A 22,974-nucleotide genomic window follows, 5' to 3' on the forward strand; every position below is an offset into this window, starting at 1 on the left:
GTTGCATTATATATTTTCTTTTCTATAATAAGAAAATATAAATTAGTGAGAGGGACTTTGAATGCTAGGTTTAACGCTTTGAAGTACTAATGTGTAGAGACATAATAAACCTTCCGCAAAATCAGAACTGAAATGACATTTAATCTGTTATTGTTATGTGTTTTCTGGTTTAAAATTTTTAAAACATTGCCCAACTTGTAGCTTGTTCCAGAAGTGATCGTTACAATTATGTCAACGAATTTAACAACAATTTGTGATGAAACAAGCCATCACATTTTGTTTGTATGCCACAAACAAAGATTTTACCGTTAAGAAAACCGGCATTCACTGGTGCTTAAACGCTTACTACATATTACATGAAATAACCTAAAAAAAGAACTGCCATGAACATTTTTAATAATTTCCTCCCATACTAATGTGGGCAGAAGACAGTGATTTTATAGCCAGGCAATATTAATCTTAAATATGGCAGGAAAACCAATTAAATAAAAATCAAAGCAACTTTCACCTCAATATGTCCACAATATTTTTGCAATCCTTTTAGTCTTGGAAAGATAAGACAGAAATAATCTACTGCATGTTATTTTATGCTGCACAAACACCATTTTAAATTAAAAATATTTACTACTAATGATCTAAATGTGTGCCAAAGTTATCACTTCAAACAGTTTGTTAAAAAATAAAACCCTTCTTAAAGGAAAAAAAGTATGCAACTGTAGAGACAGGAAAAGGAACTGCCACTCTGAAGTCTAAAATAAGACATCTATAAAAAGCCTAAAAATCAAGTTATACCGTACTGTATATTTCTTGGTTTTGGTTTAAATATAGTTCAGGATCTGTGTTAAAAGTCTGCTTTGAACATCTGTTGTAAGTTTCTCAAAACCATCCTTGTGGGGCCTAGAATACCTGGACCCAGCTGCGGTTACACCAGTTTCATCCATTCCTCAATATTTATAAGATATTTCTATTTGCAGTAGTCAAAAAACGATGCATCTGAAGTTTAAGTTTCACTTGTTAAACAAACAGAGAGAAAAAGGGGCTGAGGGGCAAGAAAATGGAGATTATTATTATGCAACTGGGCAAAATTATGCCCACTCAACATCTCAAATCCACTTTCAGAATTTCAGTCAAGCACTTTGGCTTCTAAGTGTGGTTACCTTCTAAAGAATTTGGGCCCTTCCAGCTTGATGCGAATCAAGTGATGGAATAAGTATCAAAGCTAGATAGAGCCTACATACTGAAATGGTTAGAAAATGTAAGTTCGGGTCAGAAGTTCTCTTTACCTTGCTGGAACAGCAGAATTATTTGTTGTAAAGAGGTTGCTCTGGGCATCACCGGTAGTTCCAATATACAAAGGTATCAAGAGTCACTGGTTTTCATGTATTTATGCAATTTCCATTTCAAATTAATAATATGCAAAAATCTAAGTAGTCATAAAAAAAGTTTCAAGCCTTCATGACTGCAAAGAAAATCTTCCAAACAAAAATAGTTGAACTTATGTAGTACTGTCTTGAGTTGGACAATCTGAAACACTGTAAGTATGTAAACTACATTAGCTTTTGTAGGAAGGTGGAGGGGCTAGACTCAAGAATATAAAAGTTACTATAAACTAATAATATCAATAAAATGGAAGAAAGTAGTTTTATTCCCTCCAGGAGTCAAACTGAAGATTACTACAAGAAAAGAAAGAACTAGGAAAGAATACTACTACTAGGAAAGTAATGAAAAAAGGTATAAAAATTAGTGTCAGAAATGAGCATGTTTTCCCACTGGCTGATACTAAAGGCAGTAAACCTCCCCCCCCCCCAAACAAGCAATAATAACTAAAGGCCAGGTTGTGGGACAATTGCTCATATAATTAGAAGCCTGGTTTCAATAGCATTGTATTCATCCATGTGAGTAGGGGATTTTGCAATCTATGTCTACAAGTTTCTTTATTTCATATATGCTATGGTTGACCCTTGAACTTTTATATAAAAATCCGGAATGCAAATGAAGAAGACACTACCACTATTTCTATCTTTACTATGGAAGACTGTTTAAAGGCCTAACCCAAAACTAGTGATTAAGAGGCAGTGACACTGAGGAACTTACTGTCAGTATGCCTTTCTTGATCCTCAGACAGAAAAAAATCTTATCTACTAGAGGACAGATCTAGTGAGAGAGCTTCCCATTCTTTTCTTTGCTTTTGTCAGTCTTAGTTAATCACCCCCAATGTACTCTCAAAACATCAGTCAAATCTGGTGAGGTAAGCCACAAGACACTTCTCTTGCTTCATGATCAGTTGCATTTAAATTTATGACTACAGATTACCAAAGCATACAATACTTCTGGGTGAAAAAAAAAAGATTCAGACTGCCCAGACAATAACTGTTTGTAACCTGATTAGTAGACTGACGGGGACGTGTATAAGGGCTGATGGGTCACATGTCAAAAACCTCCTTATTTCCATGGGCTAATTCAACTTCCCATCATTTAATAGATAGCTTTGAATTTATGAATTAAAGGGAAAGTGTTTTGTTTAACAGTGATTCAGACTTTTCCCATGTGGCTCAACTACTAATCCAGATATTGGCAATTTCTAGTTAACAACTAAATTGTAACCTTCACTTATTAACAAAACAAGTGCATTAATTAAAAATCGGGTATCCAGGTTGTAGCCATATTGGTCTAGGGGCAAAATGAAATATTTGCCACCAAATATTGAGGTAAACAGACTATTCCAACTTTTCTCTGAGCCTAATCTGCATCTAAAATGAACTGTTCCAAACATGAGCTTTTACCACACCTTCAATTCTCCTATGAAATATGAACTTTAATTTCTACCCAGGAGAACTTTTACTATCTTTTCTCCTACGCCTGAAGAAGAGTGCTTGTGCCCCAAAGTCTGCAATTAAAGAATTTTTTTGCAAAAATCTAGTTGGTCTAATAAAAGATATCACCTCTACCATGAGTTCTTAATTCTCCTAGAACTAGTATTTTTTGATAGCAAATAAGAATTTATGTTCCTTTTCCTGATCTTAAAATTGCATTAGGTTTTCACATTATCTTCAGTGAAAGAGCAGATTAAAGGGGAAATTTAAAAGACTGCTATACGTCTACTAGGGCTCTGTGAAATTTTACCAGGCGTTTCCATTCGAAGCTGTTTCGATGCATTTCAAGCACGAAACCAAACTGAAATGAAACAAAAAGCTTTGAAAGAGCTTTGGAACTAAACAAGAGTTTTGAAGCCAGGCTTACTTAGCTTCAGTGCAGGTCCCAGAAAGCAGCGGCAGCCTCCTTTCATCCAACGTGCATATCTGGGGGCCCACACCTCCAGGAGGGCTGCGGGCAGGGCCATTCCTCATCAGGTGGGCGTGAACTGGGGCAACTGCCCTGGGCCCCACACTTTGGGGGGCCTCGTGGAGCCAGGCAAAGCAGTGGCAGTGTGGAGCTGCGCGGAGGTCCTTTGCATCCAGCTGCTTACTACTCCCCCCTCCACTGCCAGGTAGCTTCTTCAGGTTTGGGATGAGAGTGGGGGCGGGGCCCCACATGGGCTGATTTGCCTCAGGCCCCGAACCCTGCTCGGATTGCCTCTGGCTGTGCTGAACTCCTCCCAGGGGTGCTGGCCCCCAGATCTGCGCACCAGATGACAGGAGGCTGCCACTGCTGCCTGGGACCAGTGGCAGCAGCAATCTTCCTCGGTGCCGGGCACAGGCTATGCCCAGCATGGGTCCCAGGCAGCAGCTGCCTCCTGTCCAGCGGCACAAAGATTTGGGGGCCCGTAGCCCCAGGAGGAGTCCAGCACAGCCCCACAGCCCTCCCACAGGTGCAGGCCCCCAGATCTGCACATGGGATGAGAGGAGGCTGCTGCTGCTGCCGGCTAGTGTCATGAGTTTTGCTTTGAACAGTTTGAAGTGCAGTTACCCAGAAACTTCTGCACCTATCTCCTTGAAACATGGCAGGCTTCATGCCTCGTAAGGGGCTACCATCCCTGCAATTTTCATCCAAATCAGGCAAGAAATGACAAAGTTTTAGGCATTTTCATGATTCTCTATTACAGTCTATAGGTGAAACGGTGAAACGAGGCAAAACAGCGAAACAGTTTTGTGGAAATGAAATGGAACAGTGCTTCAAAATGAAACAAAGAAACGAAACACTGTCCCTTTGAAATCGAAACTAAACGGTGCCGTTTTGCACAGCCCTAATGTCTACCTCTATGAAAAGAACTGGTGATAGCTACACAAGTATTTTGTCAGCATATATTCTCTGAACATCCTATAAAACATGCCAACACCACAGAGCATCTTAAAAAATGATATTTACTAATTAATTTGAATAGCAAAATTCTGATAGCACTTTAAAACTACTGACATAATACTGTGTAGAAGTGTAAAAAACCCAAGTAAAACACATTTTTATTTTACCCAACAATTGATTTTTCTAAAGAAGGGAGAAGGAAAGTGAAGATAATTGGCATGTAATGTCATTGTAACTGAAATTAAAGAGTAGGTTTTGCCCATAATTGCAATACATATTGCATAAATTAGAGCCTATATGCATATTTTGAGAGAGGCCTCATATGCATGTGAAATCAAAATGTCCCTCTTTACTGTTAAACTTTCACTTAGGTTGTTTTTAATTTTTCAAGTTTCATTGTAATTGTAGAAAACGGAAGTGACAAAAGTAAATTGAAAACCTGCACACAATGCATGTTTATAAATTTAATTGCCAGTGAACTACCAATGGTAGGTACTGTGTCTCTCAACCATGCAGTTGGTCAAATAAAGGTATAACACCCCTTAAAACTACCCTCACCTAGTTCAACATTCATGTATGTAAATGTTGAACTGTTAAATCTAACGGTGACCCATGCTGGCTTTTATTTTTAAAAGTATTCGATAACAAAGCTGACCTTCTGCAAGAATCCTGTAACAATACCTGCAATTGCTTGGTAATAGATTAACCAGGTAATCATGCCTTAAGTGTGACACAGCTACACTTTCAACTAATTAATGGTGTGATAAAGCAAGCAATAAGCTACGAAGTTATTCTAAAACAGGTGTGCAATAAACTTTTGTATCTTGTTCTAATCAGGCCATTAACTGAACATGTAGCCAAGTGCTTCCCTGTAGCTGGAAGCCCCATCACCAACCAGCCACCAGCTGCTAGCCTCAAAGCTTGAAGAAGTGGTGGCAACACGGTCAGCTGTGGGGCTTATGGCGTGAAGAATGTTACCTCCACTGGTGAAGGGTTTGAGCAGGTGGAAGCATTCTCCATGCTGCCCCCACTGCAAGTCCTGCAGCCCATATCAGCTGCAGGGCTTGCAGCAGGGTCACTGCATGGAACACTGACCCCTCTGAGAGCCCCATCAGCTGCAGGGCTCACTGCTACAGAGGGGGACCCCAGGATTGTGATCCAGACTCCCTCTGCACTGGCGATAAGGTATGATAGCATCTAATGTGTGATGCTACAATCCTGCCTCCTGCCATGCATGTACGGCACAGCAGGAGGCATGATTGCATAGATCATGCATTAGATCCCACTGGACCTTTACCTGCACATGCAGAAGGAACCCTAACATTTGTAGTAACAAATAGTTTAAGATATTGCTAAAACTGAAATATTATTAATGCACTGAAACCATCATATTTCCTTCATGCAAGTTCTAGTCATCCTAGTGTTTTAGTTGTCTTAAAACTGTATACTACAATGGTAGGAATGCACAGGTTGTGAACAACTAATTTTATCCTCCTATCTATGTAGTGATCAGTGTCACGGTTCACTTGAAGTTCCATGCTTAAAATAACTGATTAATTAAGTGCTTTAAAGCTATTGTAAGCATTTGAAAGCAACTATTTAAAGTACATATTTTAATTAAAAACAAAGCTACCTTTTAATTGAGGATAAACTGTGTCTTTAGAAAAACATGATTTTAATGTTTTCCTCCTTTGGGGCCCTTTGAAATCAATGGATGTTGGCTACTCAAAGAATGAAAAACAACCTGAGCCGTTAATTAGCTTTAAATTAATGTTGTAGACTAGTTGAATTGTATATACGTGTGCTGTTTTAAGAAACAATGCAAAGATTCTCTACACATTTTCTTCTTTGTCCACAAATTTACACGTCCACTAACCACAACCAAAGTTTATGTCAATATAAAGTATAAGTGACATCACTAGCAACAGAAGTACTGAAATTCATATTTTTATTAAGCACTTCAGTGTCAGTCACTCTTGAAAACTGAAGTATAGGTCACCTTATTAATTTAAGATTTGTTACAGACAAATACTACATATAGATATTTGCACTGCAACATCCTTAAGTAAAAGAAAACATTTATTTTTATTGCAGGTTTTCCATAATGCTTATTACCACAGTAGTTAATTGCTTCCAAAGTAATTAAATACACCTGACAACAGTGCTGCTCTTCTCCCTTTTCTACTAAGAAATCTTCTCCTTGAGCTGTAACTTAGTCTTTCTATCTTCTCCTTTACTTGATTTTTTCCTCATATGGTTGGGAATCAGGATCAGAATAAAATCAATCTTGTCCTGGTAGCTCAACTCCATCAAATTCCCTCACTCTCTCAATGGTTTGGGGGTTCTATGAGTTTAAGTTCTCTCAAACCAGCTCAAGTCTGTGCAAGTCTGTTTTAATAGGATAAGTCACTGCGAGCACTTGACCCACATAGTGCAATCCATGAGTCAGACTGATGGGGCACTAGGGTCAGGAATGAATTTTCCCCTGGTCAGATTGGTACAGACTGGGGAGATTTTGCCTTCCTCTGCAGCAGGGGCGTGGTCTCTGCTTAGGATCTCATAGCAGCTGCTGAGGGGCTGCACCAGCTTGGAAGTGGGGGGTGACATGGGGAGCAAGGGGTGACATGGGGAGTGAGGGGCAACAGGATAGGTAGGGGCAGGGCACCAGTATGTCAAGGCTGCTCAGCACCACAAAGCACTGGTGGGGGGAGGGAAGGCAGCTGCAGCTGGACCTGCTTCCTAGTAAGCAAAGGAGGCAGGGGGAGGTCCGATTTTCCATGGTAAAAAAACAAAACAGAACCAAAATCATATGCCAACATATACAGCTATTTAGAATTTATTTTATTATAATGATTGAGGCACTGGTAGGCTTCCAAGTTGTTCAAAAATTGTAAGTATATCAATAAAACATTTTGTTCAACTGATACACACACACACACACACACACACGGGGTGCACCGATAGAGATTTTCTTGGCCAATACTGATTATTCACCAGGCATATAAGCCAATACTAACCCGATAACTGGTTTACAGGAGCACAGCTGGGCAGCAGGAAGAGCAGCTCCCTGCAGGCAAGCCTATGGAGGTGAAGGGGCCAAAGCCAACTTCAGGCAGCTCATCTCTGCCCTACGCAACAATCTGGGGAGGGGGCCATATGCCCCCATGCCATTCCCAGGAGTGCACACAGCAGTGGGGAGCTGCCCCCACCGCCGCACCCCCTGGACAAGCCACCCAAAGCTCCAACCCACTCACTGCACTGGGGTCCCATTCACTGCCCTGGCTGGACAGGGCCCCCACTGCCCCAGTTCCCTCCCTCACTGTGGGACCCTCGATCTACTCCTCCCCATGGCCCTCCCCTCCTCCATGCCCTTTCACTTCCACAAAACTTACCTGCAGGGTGCTGCTCTCCACACTGCCAAATGCTGCTCCTGGCTAAGTGCATGCTGTGGCAACCCGCATGCATGTAGTGTCCAGGGGCCCTGGCCTGAAGGCATATTTATCGGTGACATTATCAGGTACACAGGCCAAAAAAGCCAATAGCCAATAATGTTAATTTTCCTTCTATGGGTACCAATCTGATATGGCACTAGAAACAGGCTAGAAATAGTGCACTTCTACAATAGATCTACTGGTGAACTTCTACACACACACACGTGTATAAATGATAGTGGTGTTTCATTTTAATCAATATAATATGTAAATTTTGGATTTTTTTTTTTTTTAACAATGTTGGATTTTTTTTAAACAGAAAATGCTGGATTTTCTAAACACAGAAAACCAGGATCCCTGGTTATGAGTCTACTGGCAGCAGCAAAACCAATAGAATTTCACTATTTCTAGCCTGTTCCATGCCAACACCTGTAGTACTGAAAGCTAGAAACACCATGTAATGGTACTGAGATAAGGTCTGTATTTACTGACATAAGGAGAATCTTTACATACTACCTTTGCTTCTGTGCTGTGCCCTAAAAGAGAGAGGCCAACTGTGATAAAAACCTAAAAGGTTAACAAAATGCTATATGTTTGATTTTGCCTAGAAATTAAGTGACAACAGCAAGCATTTTCACAGTATTGAGAAAAGACTGAAATTTATTTTTGAGGGAAAGCTATACAATACTGTAAAGAAAACTTGTCAAAAGTCGTATCTTAAAGACATTTTTGATTCACACAAAGTAAAGGAAATACCAGAATCAGAAAAGAGAAATAAGAAAGGTCTATTTACTCTTTCCTCAAGGAATTAGTCACTGAAGTTTCTATATTAAAGTTATTTATCCACTCTAATGTCAATGCATGAAGCTTATTTCTCTTAGGATATTATTTCAACATTTAACAAATGATTGGTAAGACACTTCCTTATAACGTATGTCATCTAGGTTCTTTTCAGCTATATTTCCCATTAAAAATGTTAGTCCATACAAATCCTTTATTTGCATTGCTCTTTTCTTCAAATTTCACATCTTCTACTGAGGTGCTGAAAACAGTTTAGAATATTTAGATGGAACTTAAAAGAACTATCAGTCTCATAGTTTACAATATATTTTAAAGTTTTGCATGTATGTGGGGGAAGAGGGGAGGTCTGTTTACACTGCAGTCCAAGACTTTCAAAGTTAGAATCAGGCTTCAGCAGCTTTATTTAGTTTCCTAAATAAATGGCAGAATTGTCCATAAATGCTGAGAACCCATAAGCTGAGGGGACAATGGAAGCTGTTGGGGAAATCAGCACCTTGAAGAAAATGGGCTTGTGTCAACAAGCTGTACCTTATATGCAGTTTCAGGATATGGGTATAACCATAAACTACATCCAGCTGGAAGGCCTGATGACAATATGGTAAGGTTACTCATGGTGAGGTAGCTCCTATGAAATACCACGATGTTGCAGCCTCCAAAATAAGACAAGTATAGGGTGCCTCCAAACCCTAGCTCCCACTGCCTTGTGATTACTCCTTGGTTGGAGAAAGGTTAAGAGGCACAACCCTGACAGAAACACACCCCAGATCAGGCAGTCAGCAGCAGTTCTTACATGCTCTCTGTCAGAAGCTACAACCATGGAGGTGCTGAACGTCTGGACTCAGTCTGACTTTTGCATTCTGTCTCAGTGGTCTAAACGGAGGATGGTAGGTCTTGGGCAGCCCCCACTCCTGCCTAGGCGTAAACGTTGAAGGTCTTGGTGTGACAGTTGCAGGACTCCATGCAACTGGATTCATCAGGCAGCTGACTAGATCTCTCGTGCATACCCCAAGATCCAAAGGATTGATGGTTGCCTACTACTGCTACATGCCGTTTCAGGATTTGCATGGAACTTGGTTTATAAAATTTGTTCTTTAAACCTTCAAATATTCTAAAACTAAATAATAATGCTGATTTTAAAAAAATGAGATTACACAATTTGAGAGAAATAATACCAATGAGATGATTTTTTTTTGGGAGGCCAATATTTTTAGGTCAAGGTCTTCTCATTTATTATGATGTAATTAGTTTCAATATTAATGACCATATGAAGACTTAAGAAAACCTTGTTTTATAAACACCATACACACTAGAAAGCACTTGTCACTGTGCATTAATATACTAAGTTTGTCTAAATCTACACCACAGTACAGCAAAGAAGCAGAATAAATGAGCCTGTGGCCAAATCCTGTGCTCACAAAGGAGCTACGCTGCTCCTGGCAGCAGGCAATAAAAGCATACCCTAAATATGGAAGTTATTTAAAGCTAGTATACTCTTACTTGCATTAATATTTTCCTGAAGTCAAGGACAAGAACAGAAATACATTTGACTTATGTAAATACACCTATACAGCAAGCTAAATCACTATTTGCAACTTACCTGGAGCTAGTCCAGCAGTAGCAGGACTTCCCATGGAGGGGTGAGAAAACAAGGCTTGAGAGAAGGCAGACATACTAGACTGGGACACATTACTCAGCCTGGAGGTTGATCCTCCTTTAGGAATAAACTCGCTTGCAGTAGGATTTGGTGTCTGTTTAAAAACAAACATAGTAAGTTAATGTTTATTGAAAATGTGAAGATAATCATTCCTATTAAGTACAAAATATTTTTAGGCAGATTTATTTGGGTAGGGGATATTTTAAGAAGTTGCAAAGTTTATCGACTAAAGCAACAAATACAGGAAGTTAAAAGGCACAAGATTTTAAAGTTCCTAACTTGATATTTTAAGTACTCCCTGGGGAAATATGCAATTCTGCACATAAAACATATGCATGTGCATAATTGCATAAGTTTGCATAATTTAACCTGGGCAGGCTCTGGGCCTCCACCAAGCTCCTGACACTACAGCTGGGAGCCCCACGTGGAGGCACTAAGTATAGGGGTGCATGACTGAACAGCTGCTGAGTGGGGAGGAGAGCTTCTGTCTGGGGAGGGGGCTTGTCAGTGGGCATAAGGGTGTGGGCTCACATACCCACCTCCCCATGGTGCATAGCTCCTGCCACCAGAAGCAGCAGTAGAAGCAGCAGGCCCACAGAGCACTCATAGCTGTGGCTGGTAGTGTCCCCCAGCGACACACTGCTCTGGCTGACTCTCGGGGTCTGCACATAGCAGCATGGAGCCAGCCTAGCTGGCCTGCTGGTGTGAGCCTTCAACCCAGACCAGGCTGGTTCTGTGCCAGCACATGGGGTTTACAGCACTGCAGGCAGAAACATGGGCCATAGGGCTGGGCCAGCTGGCTCTGTGTCTTCATGTAGGGATTCCAGCACTCCAGCAAGAAACCAGATGTGGAAGCACAAAGCCAGCCTAACTTCATGGCACGTGACTCTGTACTTCCACATGCAGCTCCCCACTGGAGTGCTGGAAGCCCCATGTGGAGGCACAGAGCATATCTGGCCTGATGGTGCGCAGCTCCCATCTGCAGTGCCACAAGCCCCAAGTGCTGGCATGGAGCCAGGCCAGTCTGGTCTGAAGGCTGGGCCAGCTCCATGCCACCACATGCAGCCCTGGGAGTCAGCACATAGTTTTGATTTTTTTCCGATTTGATTCCCTGAAGTATATTTAAGGCACTTTAGCAAACTCACCTTATGAACAGTTAAGCAATGCCTTTACACAACACCTATGCAAAATAGTTGTCAAAAACTATTCATCGTATTTCAGAATAACAGACATTTGGAGAATTGAAACTTTGTGAGGGGAAAAGCTCTGCTGTTCCTGCAGAGACTGTCATTATACTATTTCAGAGAACTTACCTCAAAACTAAGAAACAGTTTCAAATTTAAGCTATAAGAACCACTTCTACTAAAGAAAGGTCATTTCTGTCCTTTTGAAATAAGTCTGCACCTTTTTTTAAGGTTTGCATCCTCTCTCTTACTGCATTTGCATAGCACCTTTAACAAATACTTTTAGTGAGTTGCAAGTTGCTACAATAGGATAAGGCAGCTATTGTACAGCTAATTACCATTCTAAAAGTAATGGTAGTTCCTCTTTACAATAATGTTTTTAATTTGCATTTTTAAAAAAAATTATACAGTTTACACCAAACTAGTACTGGTGAGCAAAAATCATACTAATCAATACCCATTTATAAAAAACAGTGAATCAAAAGTTAAGAGAAGGGAGTGAAAATAAGAATCCCATGTACATGAATTTGTATAACCTCAGGATTCTTGTGTGTAAAATAAAGTTCAATGTTGCACACAGCTGTCTGAATAAATGCGACAAGACTATAAAGGGAAAAAAAACAGCAGAATTTACACCTTTATTAGTCAGGGTGCTGACAAGATAATTCTTCCCAAAAAATACCTACAGTGATCAAATGTGGACCTTATTGTTTTTAAGCAGATTCAAGTTTTAAAAAAATCTGTACATTTTAGAAAATAGATCCATAGGTCATATGGTTTTCCACAGATGTGCGGGGAGGAGGGAGGGAAGAAAGATACTTGAGTTACTCATAGCAAATGTATCGAAATGGGGGAAATGACGACTATAAAACAGATTAAATTGAAGATTACAGGCAACCCCTGCTTAATGCAGTTTCGGTTAGTGCTATTTCACTATAGCGCTCATTTAAAATGGATACCTCCCGATTTCACTGAGCACTCAGCCAGCTTTGCTATAGTGCTCAGTGGAATCACCATAGGTTATCATATGTTGTATAATATTAATATACTCAAAATATTATATTAATATTTGATGGGGGTTATTTTGCAATTGATCCAGAATGAACTTTCATTGCATTCCACACCAGTCAAATGACCAGGATAAATTCTTATTGCAAATAATCTGACTGTATCATCTATCAATCAATGGGTGCATGCGCCTAAACATGAAACAGCAGTCAACAAATGCAGGAAAATGCATTACTATACCTGAACTAATAAAGATCTAAAGTTCACCGTGGCCCTAAAGAGATGGCCAAATCTGGCTAAGGAAAGCCACTACAATATAAAACAAAGCCTGAAAAAATGAAAGGTATTTGTTGCTGGCAACTGAGAAAGAAGACAATGTGGTCAGTTCAGTGATGAGACTAAAGAAAGAGGAAGCACTAAGGCAAAACAGAGTTCCCAAATATGACACTACTGCTGTCAATTCATCAGGCAAAATTATCTGGACAGTTTGAGAAAACAGTAAAGAAAAATGTGCAGAATAAAATGTAAAAATATATCAGTTCAAAAACCTGACAGGATAGCAGTAGAAAAGAAACAAGCTTCCACTACTAAAAGCAGATCACAAACACTGTACATTCATAATCCTGTGATGACAACTCTATCATGTTTACATTAAGAAAACCATACCACACAGACTAAAATAAAGGCAAAAAAACCAAACAAACAACTAAATAAGAGTCAAGAAAATCTAATCAGCAAAATTTCCAGATGGCAAGAGACAGAAAACTTCCAAAAGTTAAAATTAACACTTTCATAATTTCCTTTTTAAATCCATTTGATAACTTTCTATGAAACAGTACCAACTTCAGCTTTTAAATGCATTCTGTAAACATACACAACCCAAATTCTGGTCTGCCAACACACAACACCAGTTTTATCAACAAAGCAATATTTTAAATTAAGTAATATTCTGATGCCTTCAATTTCTACCCCTTGCATATTTATGTTAATCTAAATAAAATATCTAAACTAAGTACAAGTTTAAAGGAACGTGATATCAATCATGACTTTCCCCACTGGCCAAAGAAGGGTATTAAGGGTCATATTTAAATAGGTTTCCAATTACTAAACAAACAAACAAAAACCCACAACAGGCCAGATAACGGTCAAACCATGCATCAAAAACATTCAGAAAAAAGTCTGAGCCCATAACATGCCAGGAAAAGACATTATTACCATTCAAATCCTGATATGGTTTAAGCACTCTACAAGGTCACAAACAAGTGGAAGTTTCTTACCACCATCATATTATTATGGCCAAGCATTTGAAGTTTAGTTGCTAGAGCCAGCTTAGCTAACATACCACAGAAGTTCCAAAAGCTTTTTAAAAATAATTTTCCAAACTCATAAGCTTTCAACTACAGTACAGTACTTCAGTAGTGATTTTTCTTCAATTAAGTGTAATTAATTGACACAATAGCTACAGTCCTGACCCAGGATCAAATCAAAGCCACCACCCCACTGCCTGTCCCCCACCCCCACACTGCTTCCACTTACCCTGCAGGTCTGGGTCCAGGTCCAGTCCCACTCCAACCCAGGGTACAGAACACATGCTGACTGGCCCCCACTCAGCCAAGAAGAAGTGTGGCAGTGGCAGTTCTGGCCCTAGCTCTGATCCCTGGCTGCCACAACAACTGCTGCTGGGCTGGGTAGCAGCCAGAGCCAGCACGTGCTCTTTGCCCCAAGTCTTACTGGGAGCCAAAACTCACGAGAAGTGGTGGCATGGGGAGAAAGGGAAGACAGGGGTAGGTGGGTGCAGGCAAGCAGCAGAGGTGAGGCAAGTGGGAGGGGGCAGGTGGCAAGCTGAAGGAGGGCAAGGGGTGGGGGGGACAAATTACAGACACAAGTGCAATAATTAGATGCTATACATGGGAAAAAAAGTATAACAAAATTTATATTTTCTATGTGCAGAATCTAATTTTTGGTGAACTGTCTTAACTTCAAATTTGTCTTGGATTTGGATAAACACAGTAGATTTCCAAGTGCAACTATACCAAGTTTCCAGATACAAAGCTTAACTAAAATATTCTTTAGGCTCCCTCTACATGTAACATTTATGCTACATATATGGCAAGGGTGCTATGTATGCACCAAAATTAAGGCCTCATAAAATGGTAAGCCATCCATGAAAATAATCTATGCTTCTAACCCTTGCCATTAAAAACATTATCTTGCAGACACAGGATCAAGGTAGCAGCTTGCACAATATACTGTTTTCAATAACACTTAGCTTCAGATTAAACACTGCAGAATAAGGACTAAAAATCAACATAACATGGAAAAAAAAAAAATAACCTAGGCTCAGAAAAGGGCAAGCAGAAGGAAAAAAGTTAAAATAATTTATTCTCTAGCCATTTAGCTGGAGAAACTAAGAGACAGTAATCAAAAGAATATGGATAAAAAATATACTCTGCTATGACAGAGAAAGTTCTGAAAAAACTCAATTAGAGAGCAAAAGGAACAACACAACTGCCGCTTGTGCTACAATCAGTAGATTAAACATAGTGTTTTCCTGTGCATTTTTCTATGCACTGCATTAAACAAATATAGTGAGCTCCTGTAACAATAGGTGGGCAAGCAGGGCACGAGCCCCAAGCACTACTTAAGGGGAAGTACCGGGGGGGGGGATTGTCTCACTGTCCTGTCCCATCTCCTACTTCTTGAACTCTGCACCTTCCCTGCAGCAGCTCCAGCACAGGAGCAGCAGCCAAAAATTTGCTGCTATAGGGTAAAATGTCACCATCTTTTGCTGCTGCATTAAAAAAAAAACCACCCAACGGTGCTTTACTTTAAAACTTTGTGTGTCCCACACTGAGACCAGCATATGTTCAGAAGCGGCAGCATGTTAGTTGTACCCAGCTCACCCAACATCCGTATATATTGTGTGCTTTAGTTGGGGTTTTTTTTTGGGCACTTATCTAATAGCTGATTGAATCAGCTATTAGATAAAAGTGCCAAAGAAGCCCCACTGAAGCACCTGATCTATATTGATGCTGTGGAGCCAGGTCGAAATAATATGCTTCTGCTTCCAGTAAAGCGCTTTTTTTTTTTTTTTAAAAAACAACTCTAAGATGCATGAATGGCTGATTGGCAGCAGTGTCAGCAACAAGAAAAATGGTGACATCTCCCCCTGCAGCAGCAAACCTCCGGCTGTTCCTGCACCATGTGCCACTACCATCCAGACTACAAAACGGATTAGTTACACATCTGGTAAGACCTCTGATACTTTATCTTGTTTACTCATTTCTGTCTAGTCTGCTCCCTATAATTTGATTACCATTATGTATTTGTGTTTCATGTTCTGTAACTTGCAAAGCTGTAGCAAGTATGTGAGAACACACACATGAAGTCCCTTCTAAAACAGCTTACAGTCAAAATTGAGTCACAACAGTTAGGAAAAAATTGAACAGGGGATAGGATCAAGAGGGAAATGGGTAATAATTAAATCAAATCACTATTCAGTTCAAGGCATATATTTCTAAGGCTGATTTGATTTTTAAAATATAGAAGGGAATCAAGGTAAAATAGTTCTAATAGTTGATTTATTGTGGGTACCACAGAACAAACAACTCAAAAGAATCTTCAATACGAAATAGGTAGTAGATTGACAAAACCATGAAGGAAGTCTGCTTTATGAAGCGAGTATAATGAAAAAAAATTATGCGGGGAGTGGAAAGGACAAGGCATTCAAGCTGGAAGAGCTCAATGGTTACACAACAAAACAATGTACAACATTTATGCATTAGTAGGGTGTGGAGTTCTCAATTAAAGGATTCGCAGCTCAGAAGGGAGAAATGAAAATTCTTATTTTGTCAGGCATTTGTACATCTTCTCTTCAGTCAAAACAGCATGGAGTCAGAGTGCCTCAAACATTAAATAATTCACCTTCAATATCCCTTTGGACTTGGAAGCAAAGATTAAAGTTGCTTTTCTAAGATCCGGAGGAAATCTAAATGAAGATTTTCAAGTTCCAACTCTGCCTCATCTCCCAAGACCATTCTTTACTTAGTGTTCATTCCCATGAATAAATTGGCCTGTATATTTTCAAACTTTTATCTTGATTTATTTAAAAACAACTCAAAGTAATAAGTCAACAGCCTAGAGGTCCAACAGAGCTCACAGGCCTCCTTAGGAGGTGCTGACAAAAGGTTATGCTGAAGAGTGCCCTTTTGGCAGGAATAGTCTTTCTGTTATTTACCTGGTATGGTTCTTTTAACACTGGGTGTTTGTGAGGGAGGGAGGAAGGATATATGTGTTTTTTGGAAGAGCCTGTGACCCTTTGTAACAGTGGGAGGTATGGACTTGGAGAGATATTAGGAGACTGGGGAGAGCTCTCTCCTGTGTGCAAGGACAGTGGGAGGGCACAGTGTGTGTTTGGGGGGGAGGGGGAAGCAGGCAGGAAGGAGTAGAAAGAGGTTTCTTATTTCTAGATGTGAAATGGGGTTTAGGAAGCAGCTTTGGGAATTGGTTGGAGATTTGCTCTTATTGGAGCAAAAGCGTGGAATGGTGCTTCCTAACCTGTGACTTGCTTGTCATTTATTGTAAGCTGCAGTAATATGCTCATTTCTCTGTGATAAAAGATAACATTTCTCTGGAATTTACATCGGTAGAAATTAGGGGTGCACTGATAAGAGATTTTTGGGGCCGATACCAATAGCTGATATTTAAGAAGGCATATCGACCGATACCGATCCAATTTCCAATATGGCTGGTAAGTCCAGGGTGCTAGAAGGGGTGGGGGGAGGGAAGAGGTATGGGGGAGCAGATCAATGCCCCCTTGTGGTGAGGAGGGGGCAGGGACAGGGGCAGGTACTGCCTAGGTGGGGTGGGGGGGCCAGAGCAAAGGCTCATGGAGGTGGAAGGGGCAGCTCTCGCTGCTGCTTGCACCCCAGGAGGGCACGGGGGGGCATGTGACCCCCCAGATTTGCGTGGGGTGGGGTGGGCTCAGCCAGGGCTGTGCAGGGCTCTTCTTGGCAGAAGCTGGGCTTGGAGCAAGCACCGGCAGTGCTGGGAGGGTGCTGCATCCACCCCAAATTTTGCTGCTGCACCACTCCCAGCACCACTGCCACCCAGCACAGCCCAGCTCTTCCCTGCACGTGGGTGGACGCAGGGCATTGAGCCGGGGCTGCAGCTGGCAGTGGTGACAGCAGCGCTGGGAGCAGAGTGGCAGTGAAATTTGGGGTGGATGCAGCATCCTCCCAGCACTGCAGGAGCCTGTTCTAAGACCAGCCCCTGCTGAGAAGAGCCCTGCACAGCCCACTCTGCCCCACACAGATCCAAGGGGCGCATGCCCCCACCCTGCCCTCCCGGGGGACAAGCAGCAGGAGAAGTGGAGAGCTGTGGTTCTGTCCCCTCCCCCACCGCCTGGGCAGTACCTACCCCTCCTCCTTCTCCTCCTGCCCCCTCCAACATTGCAGGGGGTGTTGATCTGTTCCCCCATGTCCCTTTCCTCCCTCCTCCCCATCCACCACACCAGCTGGTAAGTCCAGAGGCAGCATTCCACGCTGCCAGCTCTGCTCCTCATTGCCAAGTGCTGCAAATTACTGGTTCCATTGGGCCGATGTCTGATACAGCCAGTTTTCTTTATATCAGTACCGATTCAACATTGGACCGATGTATCAGTACACCTCTAGCACAAATCTTTTTGGGAAACACAGCGTACAGACATTCCGTCTGTGCAGTCCAGCTTTCTCCCCTGATCTGGGGAAGATGTGGGGGGCAGAACCTTCTCTGTTCCTCCTAGTCCCTGCTTCACTGCCCAAAGAGGGGAAAGACTACTTGTGCCTTCTCCCAGACTGGGCTCTGGGGAATGGGCAAGCAGCAGCTGCCACCACTCCCACAGCAGGAAACACTAGGGAAAAGCTCCCAGCCTCTTCCTCAAGCCACGTAGTGTCCTTTGGAGAGGAGGCAGGGTGCAGCAGCTGCTCTCCTCCCTCCCAGACTGGTCCATAAGGGGAAAGGCAGAAGTACGGTAACACACCAGCCCCTTCGCCAAGCCATTCAAGTCACCAGCTGGGGAAAGGGCTGTGGGGCTTTGCCTTGCTGTTCTCTTCTTCTCCCAGACCAGTCGGGGAAGGGAAGGCAGAACTTGGACAAAGCTCCTACTCATGCCTGAGATGGAAAACTCAGTGTGAGAAGCCATGAGCAGCTTCTCTGCTCTGCTCCCAATCTCTAAAAGGGGAGCATAAGGGGCAGTGGAGCAAACCCTGAACCCCTTCTCACTCCAGGACTCTGATGCAAGAAAAAGGCAGGGGGCAGTATCACTCCCTCTGCTTGGCTTCCACTGCCCCATAATAAAGGCTTCACCCACTTCACACACCTGGGACTCTGGTGAGAGAAGAGAGTGGATGCTTTGCCCTAGTACCCTTGGGAGAGCCTCCCTAAGCCCAGTCCTTGGCCAAGCCAGCTTGCCCTTGCCTCCACTCCCCTCATGGCACCCAGGTGGGTGACAGGTCCAACAATGTAAAATACAATGGGGCTGGGAACTGGGCTTGAGAATACTACTCCTGAGCCTACATCCCAGTCCTGCCCCCCACCTCTTCCTAAAACTGGAGACTGCAGAGAAGCAAGGAGTGATGGCTGCTGCCCTACTCCAACCTCTCATTCTAGGGACTCCTGTGAAAAAAGTTGGTAGAAAATTTGCAGTCCTGCTACCTTTGCTTGGCTCCCAGTACATGGGAGCCAGAGCAGTGCAGCAAAACACTCTGCCTGTTTATCACACCACAGTCTCCAAAGAGTAAGGAACAGCAGGGAGCAACTTCTCCCTTTCCCTTCCCTCCTGGGCTAGAGGAGAGGCAGGAGCAGCTGCCCCCACACCATCTCCTGACTGGGATTACCTTGGTCTTGGGATGGAACGGGAACCTTTCCCCCCAGCTCCACTCCTCTTTGTCCTCAGGAGTTAATCCAGGAGAAAATGTATAAACGTTCATTCTCCCAAGAAATACTCCCCCAGGGCTGGCTTCTCCTTGGTTGGAGTCAGCTTATTTTTTCTGCCAGAACCCCCACTTTTGGTCCAGGAGAAAGAGTGCAAATGTCTGTACTCTTCTAGCATCTACCAGGGGAATGATTCTCCTGGTAAAAACTGAACATCTGCATGTGGCCACAGGCGCAGCGATCAAGAGAATCAAAATTTTAGCATGTGCACACAGCCAGTCATTAATAGAAGTGTAAATAAAACAAACATCAACAAAAGCTAATGAAGGTTTAGCGCTCCAAAGACTGATTTTAAGCAAATGTTTATTATATGGCTGTCTAATCACAGTGAACAGGACTTGAAGATCTACAGAGCTTCCACTCTTGTGTTTCTCTGATAAATGTAATTATGGTGGTATGGGAACAGCCACCACAAACTCTGTACACCAAGGAATTAGTCATTACTTTGTGCAATTCTAGACCAGAATACAGGCAATGATATTCAACCTATAAACAAATCCGCTGCCACGGGTATTAAAGAAATAACTCAATTTGTACCCTATCACATATACTACACATACAACTGTGTAGTAGCAGTAGAATCAGCATGTATTTTAAGTGCCTGCCTGGTATACTACATAGTTACGTTAGCTCCATTCACACATCCTACCAGATCAAAGTCAAAACCCAAAGCAAGTACATTTTACTTATGTCATAAATATGTGCCAATATACTTACCAGGCTAAAGACTGGAGACAAGCCTTTTTGTTTTCTTTTTATGTTCTCCTGCACCTCCAAAGTCATGCTGATCTGATCTGACATCCTAAATTGCTTCATAATCCTGTAAGGTCACAAAAACCACCACCAAACTGTATCCAACCTATTCAGAGGCAGTTCTTTCCCTCTCTCTTTTTCTAGTTTTACACCATAGTTTTCAAAATGGCTTTTCTATTCCAAAACAGACAGGAATTTAAAACAAAATAAAACTGACAGATGAGCTACAGAATGAACTTCACTCACTCAAACCACTATACAGTACTATTCTAGTCTAGTTGGGGTTCTTAATAACTATGACATCAGGGAAAGATACATTCTGGAATGTCAGAGCAGCTAGCTAGAGATTGGAGGTAGCTAAGGGACTTTAAACACAAAAACATCTGTCCTTTCCTTGTTTTCCCATTTATGCCCTCTTAAATCTGGTTAATGGCAACCATCAGCAAATCTAGTGCATTAATAAATTCTACTAATTTCATTTTTAGACAACCACCATATTAGAATTAAACTGCTGTTCTTTTGGATCATTTCTAGGTAATCTGATTAGAGGTAACAGATTTTGTTGGTCATTATTTGTCATAAAAACAGTTTTGGGTCAACCAAAGATATAAGCACCTCTATTTTCCAAATTAATTGTGAATTAAACAAATAGTTTCAGCCAAACAACTGAAGATTTTCAAGAGTCAAACATTTCGTTTCCACATTTCCAAAACAAAATGGTTCAAATAATGTCTTCAAGTAAAAAAAGACAACAAAAACTACTTTTTGTCCAAAACGCATTTTATGCCAACAAGTCTCCCTTACAAAAACCCTACATGATTATACATGTAGCTCTAACTGATCCACAAATTTAAACCCGTACTTTTATAAAGGTATACAAAACCAGTATTTAATACAACTGCAATGTGCAGAGTGTGATCAGATAATAATATGTCTTATTTATTGTATGTATAAAAGTGAATTTAAATAAAGTAGCATTAGGTGTCTTGTACAACACTTTTACTCCAGAGTAATTTGCAGTGGAGTTTTCTCTGCAGTAGCGGTAGGGAGTAGACATACAACCAACCATTTCTCTCAGCTGGCTGCCCAAAATAGGTGTGATCATAGTAACTGGCCACTAGGTGGCAGGGGAACTGGTTTGTACTGAACAGGCACCACCCTGAAATGAAACAAACCATGACAGCATACACAGGACTCCTACATTAATTAGAGTAACTGTCTTTAGAATAAATTGACTAGTCCAGAGTAAAAAGTGTTGTAAAAAGTGTTCCTGCAGGTGGAATTTAACCCCCAAAAGCAAACTTAGTAATACTTTTGATACCAAGAAAAAACTTAATTCAGGTCACTTCCCCCCAGCTGTGTTACCTCTGCAATGCTTGCACTGGGAAAACACAGCATAAAATAGATCAGATTCTTGTATGTTCAAAGTTGTATATGATAAATAAGGTTCTGTTATATTTGAGTCACTTTTCTGACCACAGAAAAACATTAATGATGCCCTGTATTCATTTCCCAAATAAAATGAAACCTCTTTCCACATTCTAAATAATGTTTTTAAATGTTCAGTCCTTTGAACAAGAATGTGAACCTTACAACCTAGCAAAAACTTATAAGCCAACTATAAGATTGAAACATTATCTTACTTTCCTTTTAGTAACTGCTGATCTTCAACAGCCTTGCATCTTCAACATGAGAATATAAATGCTACATCTATCAGAATGCACGTGTCAGCTTAGCCTAATACCTTTTTCCCCTACATCCTATATTTTCATTACTTAAATTTGCAATTATGAGCTTCTCCTGGCAATTAAAAGGTTAAAACAAAGAATTTGAGATTTAGGAGAGGCTTTCAACTTCTCCAGTAAGCCTTAACTGCCCTAACTACCTGCTAGTTCTTACTGTCATTATTCTAGGCCTGGTCTACATACTGTTTTCAAACCTGCGAGGCTAAGTACAGACAGGCAAAAAACTGAAGGCAGAATTGATTCAATCTAGGCAGCTTCGTCTAAGCTGCGTAGGTTGAACTGATAACCAACTGAACTGACTTTCAGTTTTCATTTGGAAAAGGCAGGGGAGGCCTGCACTAACCCAGACCAGTAGATGGGGGTACAGCATAGCCCAGGGCTGCAAAACATCCTGGGATGCTGGGGGTCCGACTGTTAACTTGAACCAGGAAGGGGTTTGGGACAAAGTTCCATAAACCAGTTTGACTCAAATCTGTTAAATCTGATACTGCATCCAAAAAAGTTCATCTTCAACTGGTTTTTAGGCCATTTTGAAAGCAGTTTATGTACACTGAACTTCTGTTCTGTTACAGGTTTAAACTAGTTTCTAATCACTTAAACCAGTTTGTGTGTAATTTTTGTCCCTAGGCCAAATGTATTTCTAAATAGTGTATTTCAGAATGCTACTAAAGGACTCAATCTTATTTGTGGAATATGTACACACTAAGTTAGAAATTCAAAACCAACCTGAGCTATGGCTTCAAAATGCTTTCCTTTCCTTCCTTTTTTGTGTCCTTGTGACAAGGTACTTAGCAGAATTGGCAGACTTGCTGGAATCTGACATGCCATGCATGAACGCTTCTGCTATGGCCTTGAACTTGTGACTTCTGGGTTGTCAACCATGCACCTTAGTGCCCCCTTTAAACTGTTACTTTATAGTTTAAAGGTAGCTTCAGATACCAAAACTTTCTTAATTACTACTGGTTTTTTTGCAATTTTACATTTAATGCTTTTATTTTAAAAAGGATAAATCTCTCTTCAATTTCTGCAAGCAAAGAGAAATAATTGCCACCCACAAGTTCAAAGCTTTAAAAATACACAGTTGCGGAGCCAGGAGTTTGGAAAGGGCGCGTGAGGTCAGGATTGGGTCCCTGCCTGGCCTCTGAGGGTGGCAGGAAATGGCAGCTGTTCCTGGTTGCCCATCTGGC

At 41.4% G+C, this 22,974-nt stretch overlaps 1 protein-coding gene across 4 annotated transcripts in view; it reads right to left on the bottom strand.

The window, feature by feature from the left end:
* The window catches only part of PAN3 (poly(A) specific ribonuclease subunit PAN3), a 123,321-nt gene that overhangs the window by 46,296 nt on the left and 54,051 nt on the right, over positions 1-22,974 (bottom strand). For all 4 annotated transcript variants that reach the window (XR_016439245.1, XM_090028315.1, XM_090028306.1 and 1 more), the window contains one exon: positions 10,069-10,219. Coding sequence is in view for 3 of the 4 variants with exons in the window: in XM_090028315.1 (XP_089884441.1) it covers positions 10,069-10,219 (151 nt within the window). In the remaining variant the exon portion in view is untranslated. The remainder of the gene's footprint in view (positions 1-10,068; positions 10,220-22,974) is intronic.

This window comes from Crocodylus siamensis, chromosome 1 (assembly GCF_052110815.1).
Source record: "Crocodylus siamensis isolate JL-2025a chromosome 1, ASM5211081v1, whole genome shotgun sequence".
NCBI classification, from domain to species: domain Eukaryota; kingdom Metazoa; phylum Chordata; order Crocodylia; family Crocodylidae; genus Crocodylus; species Crocodylus siamensis.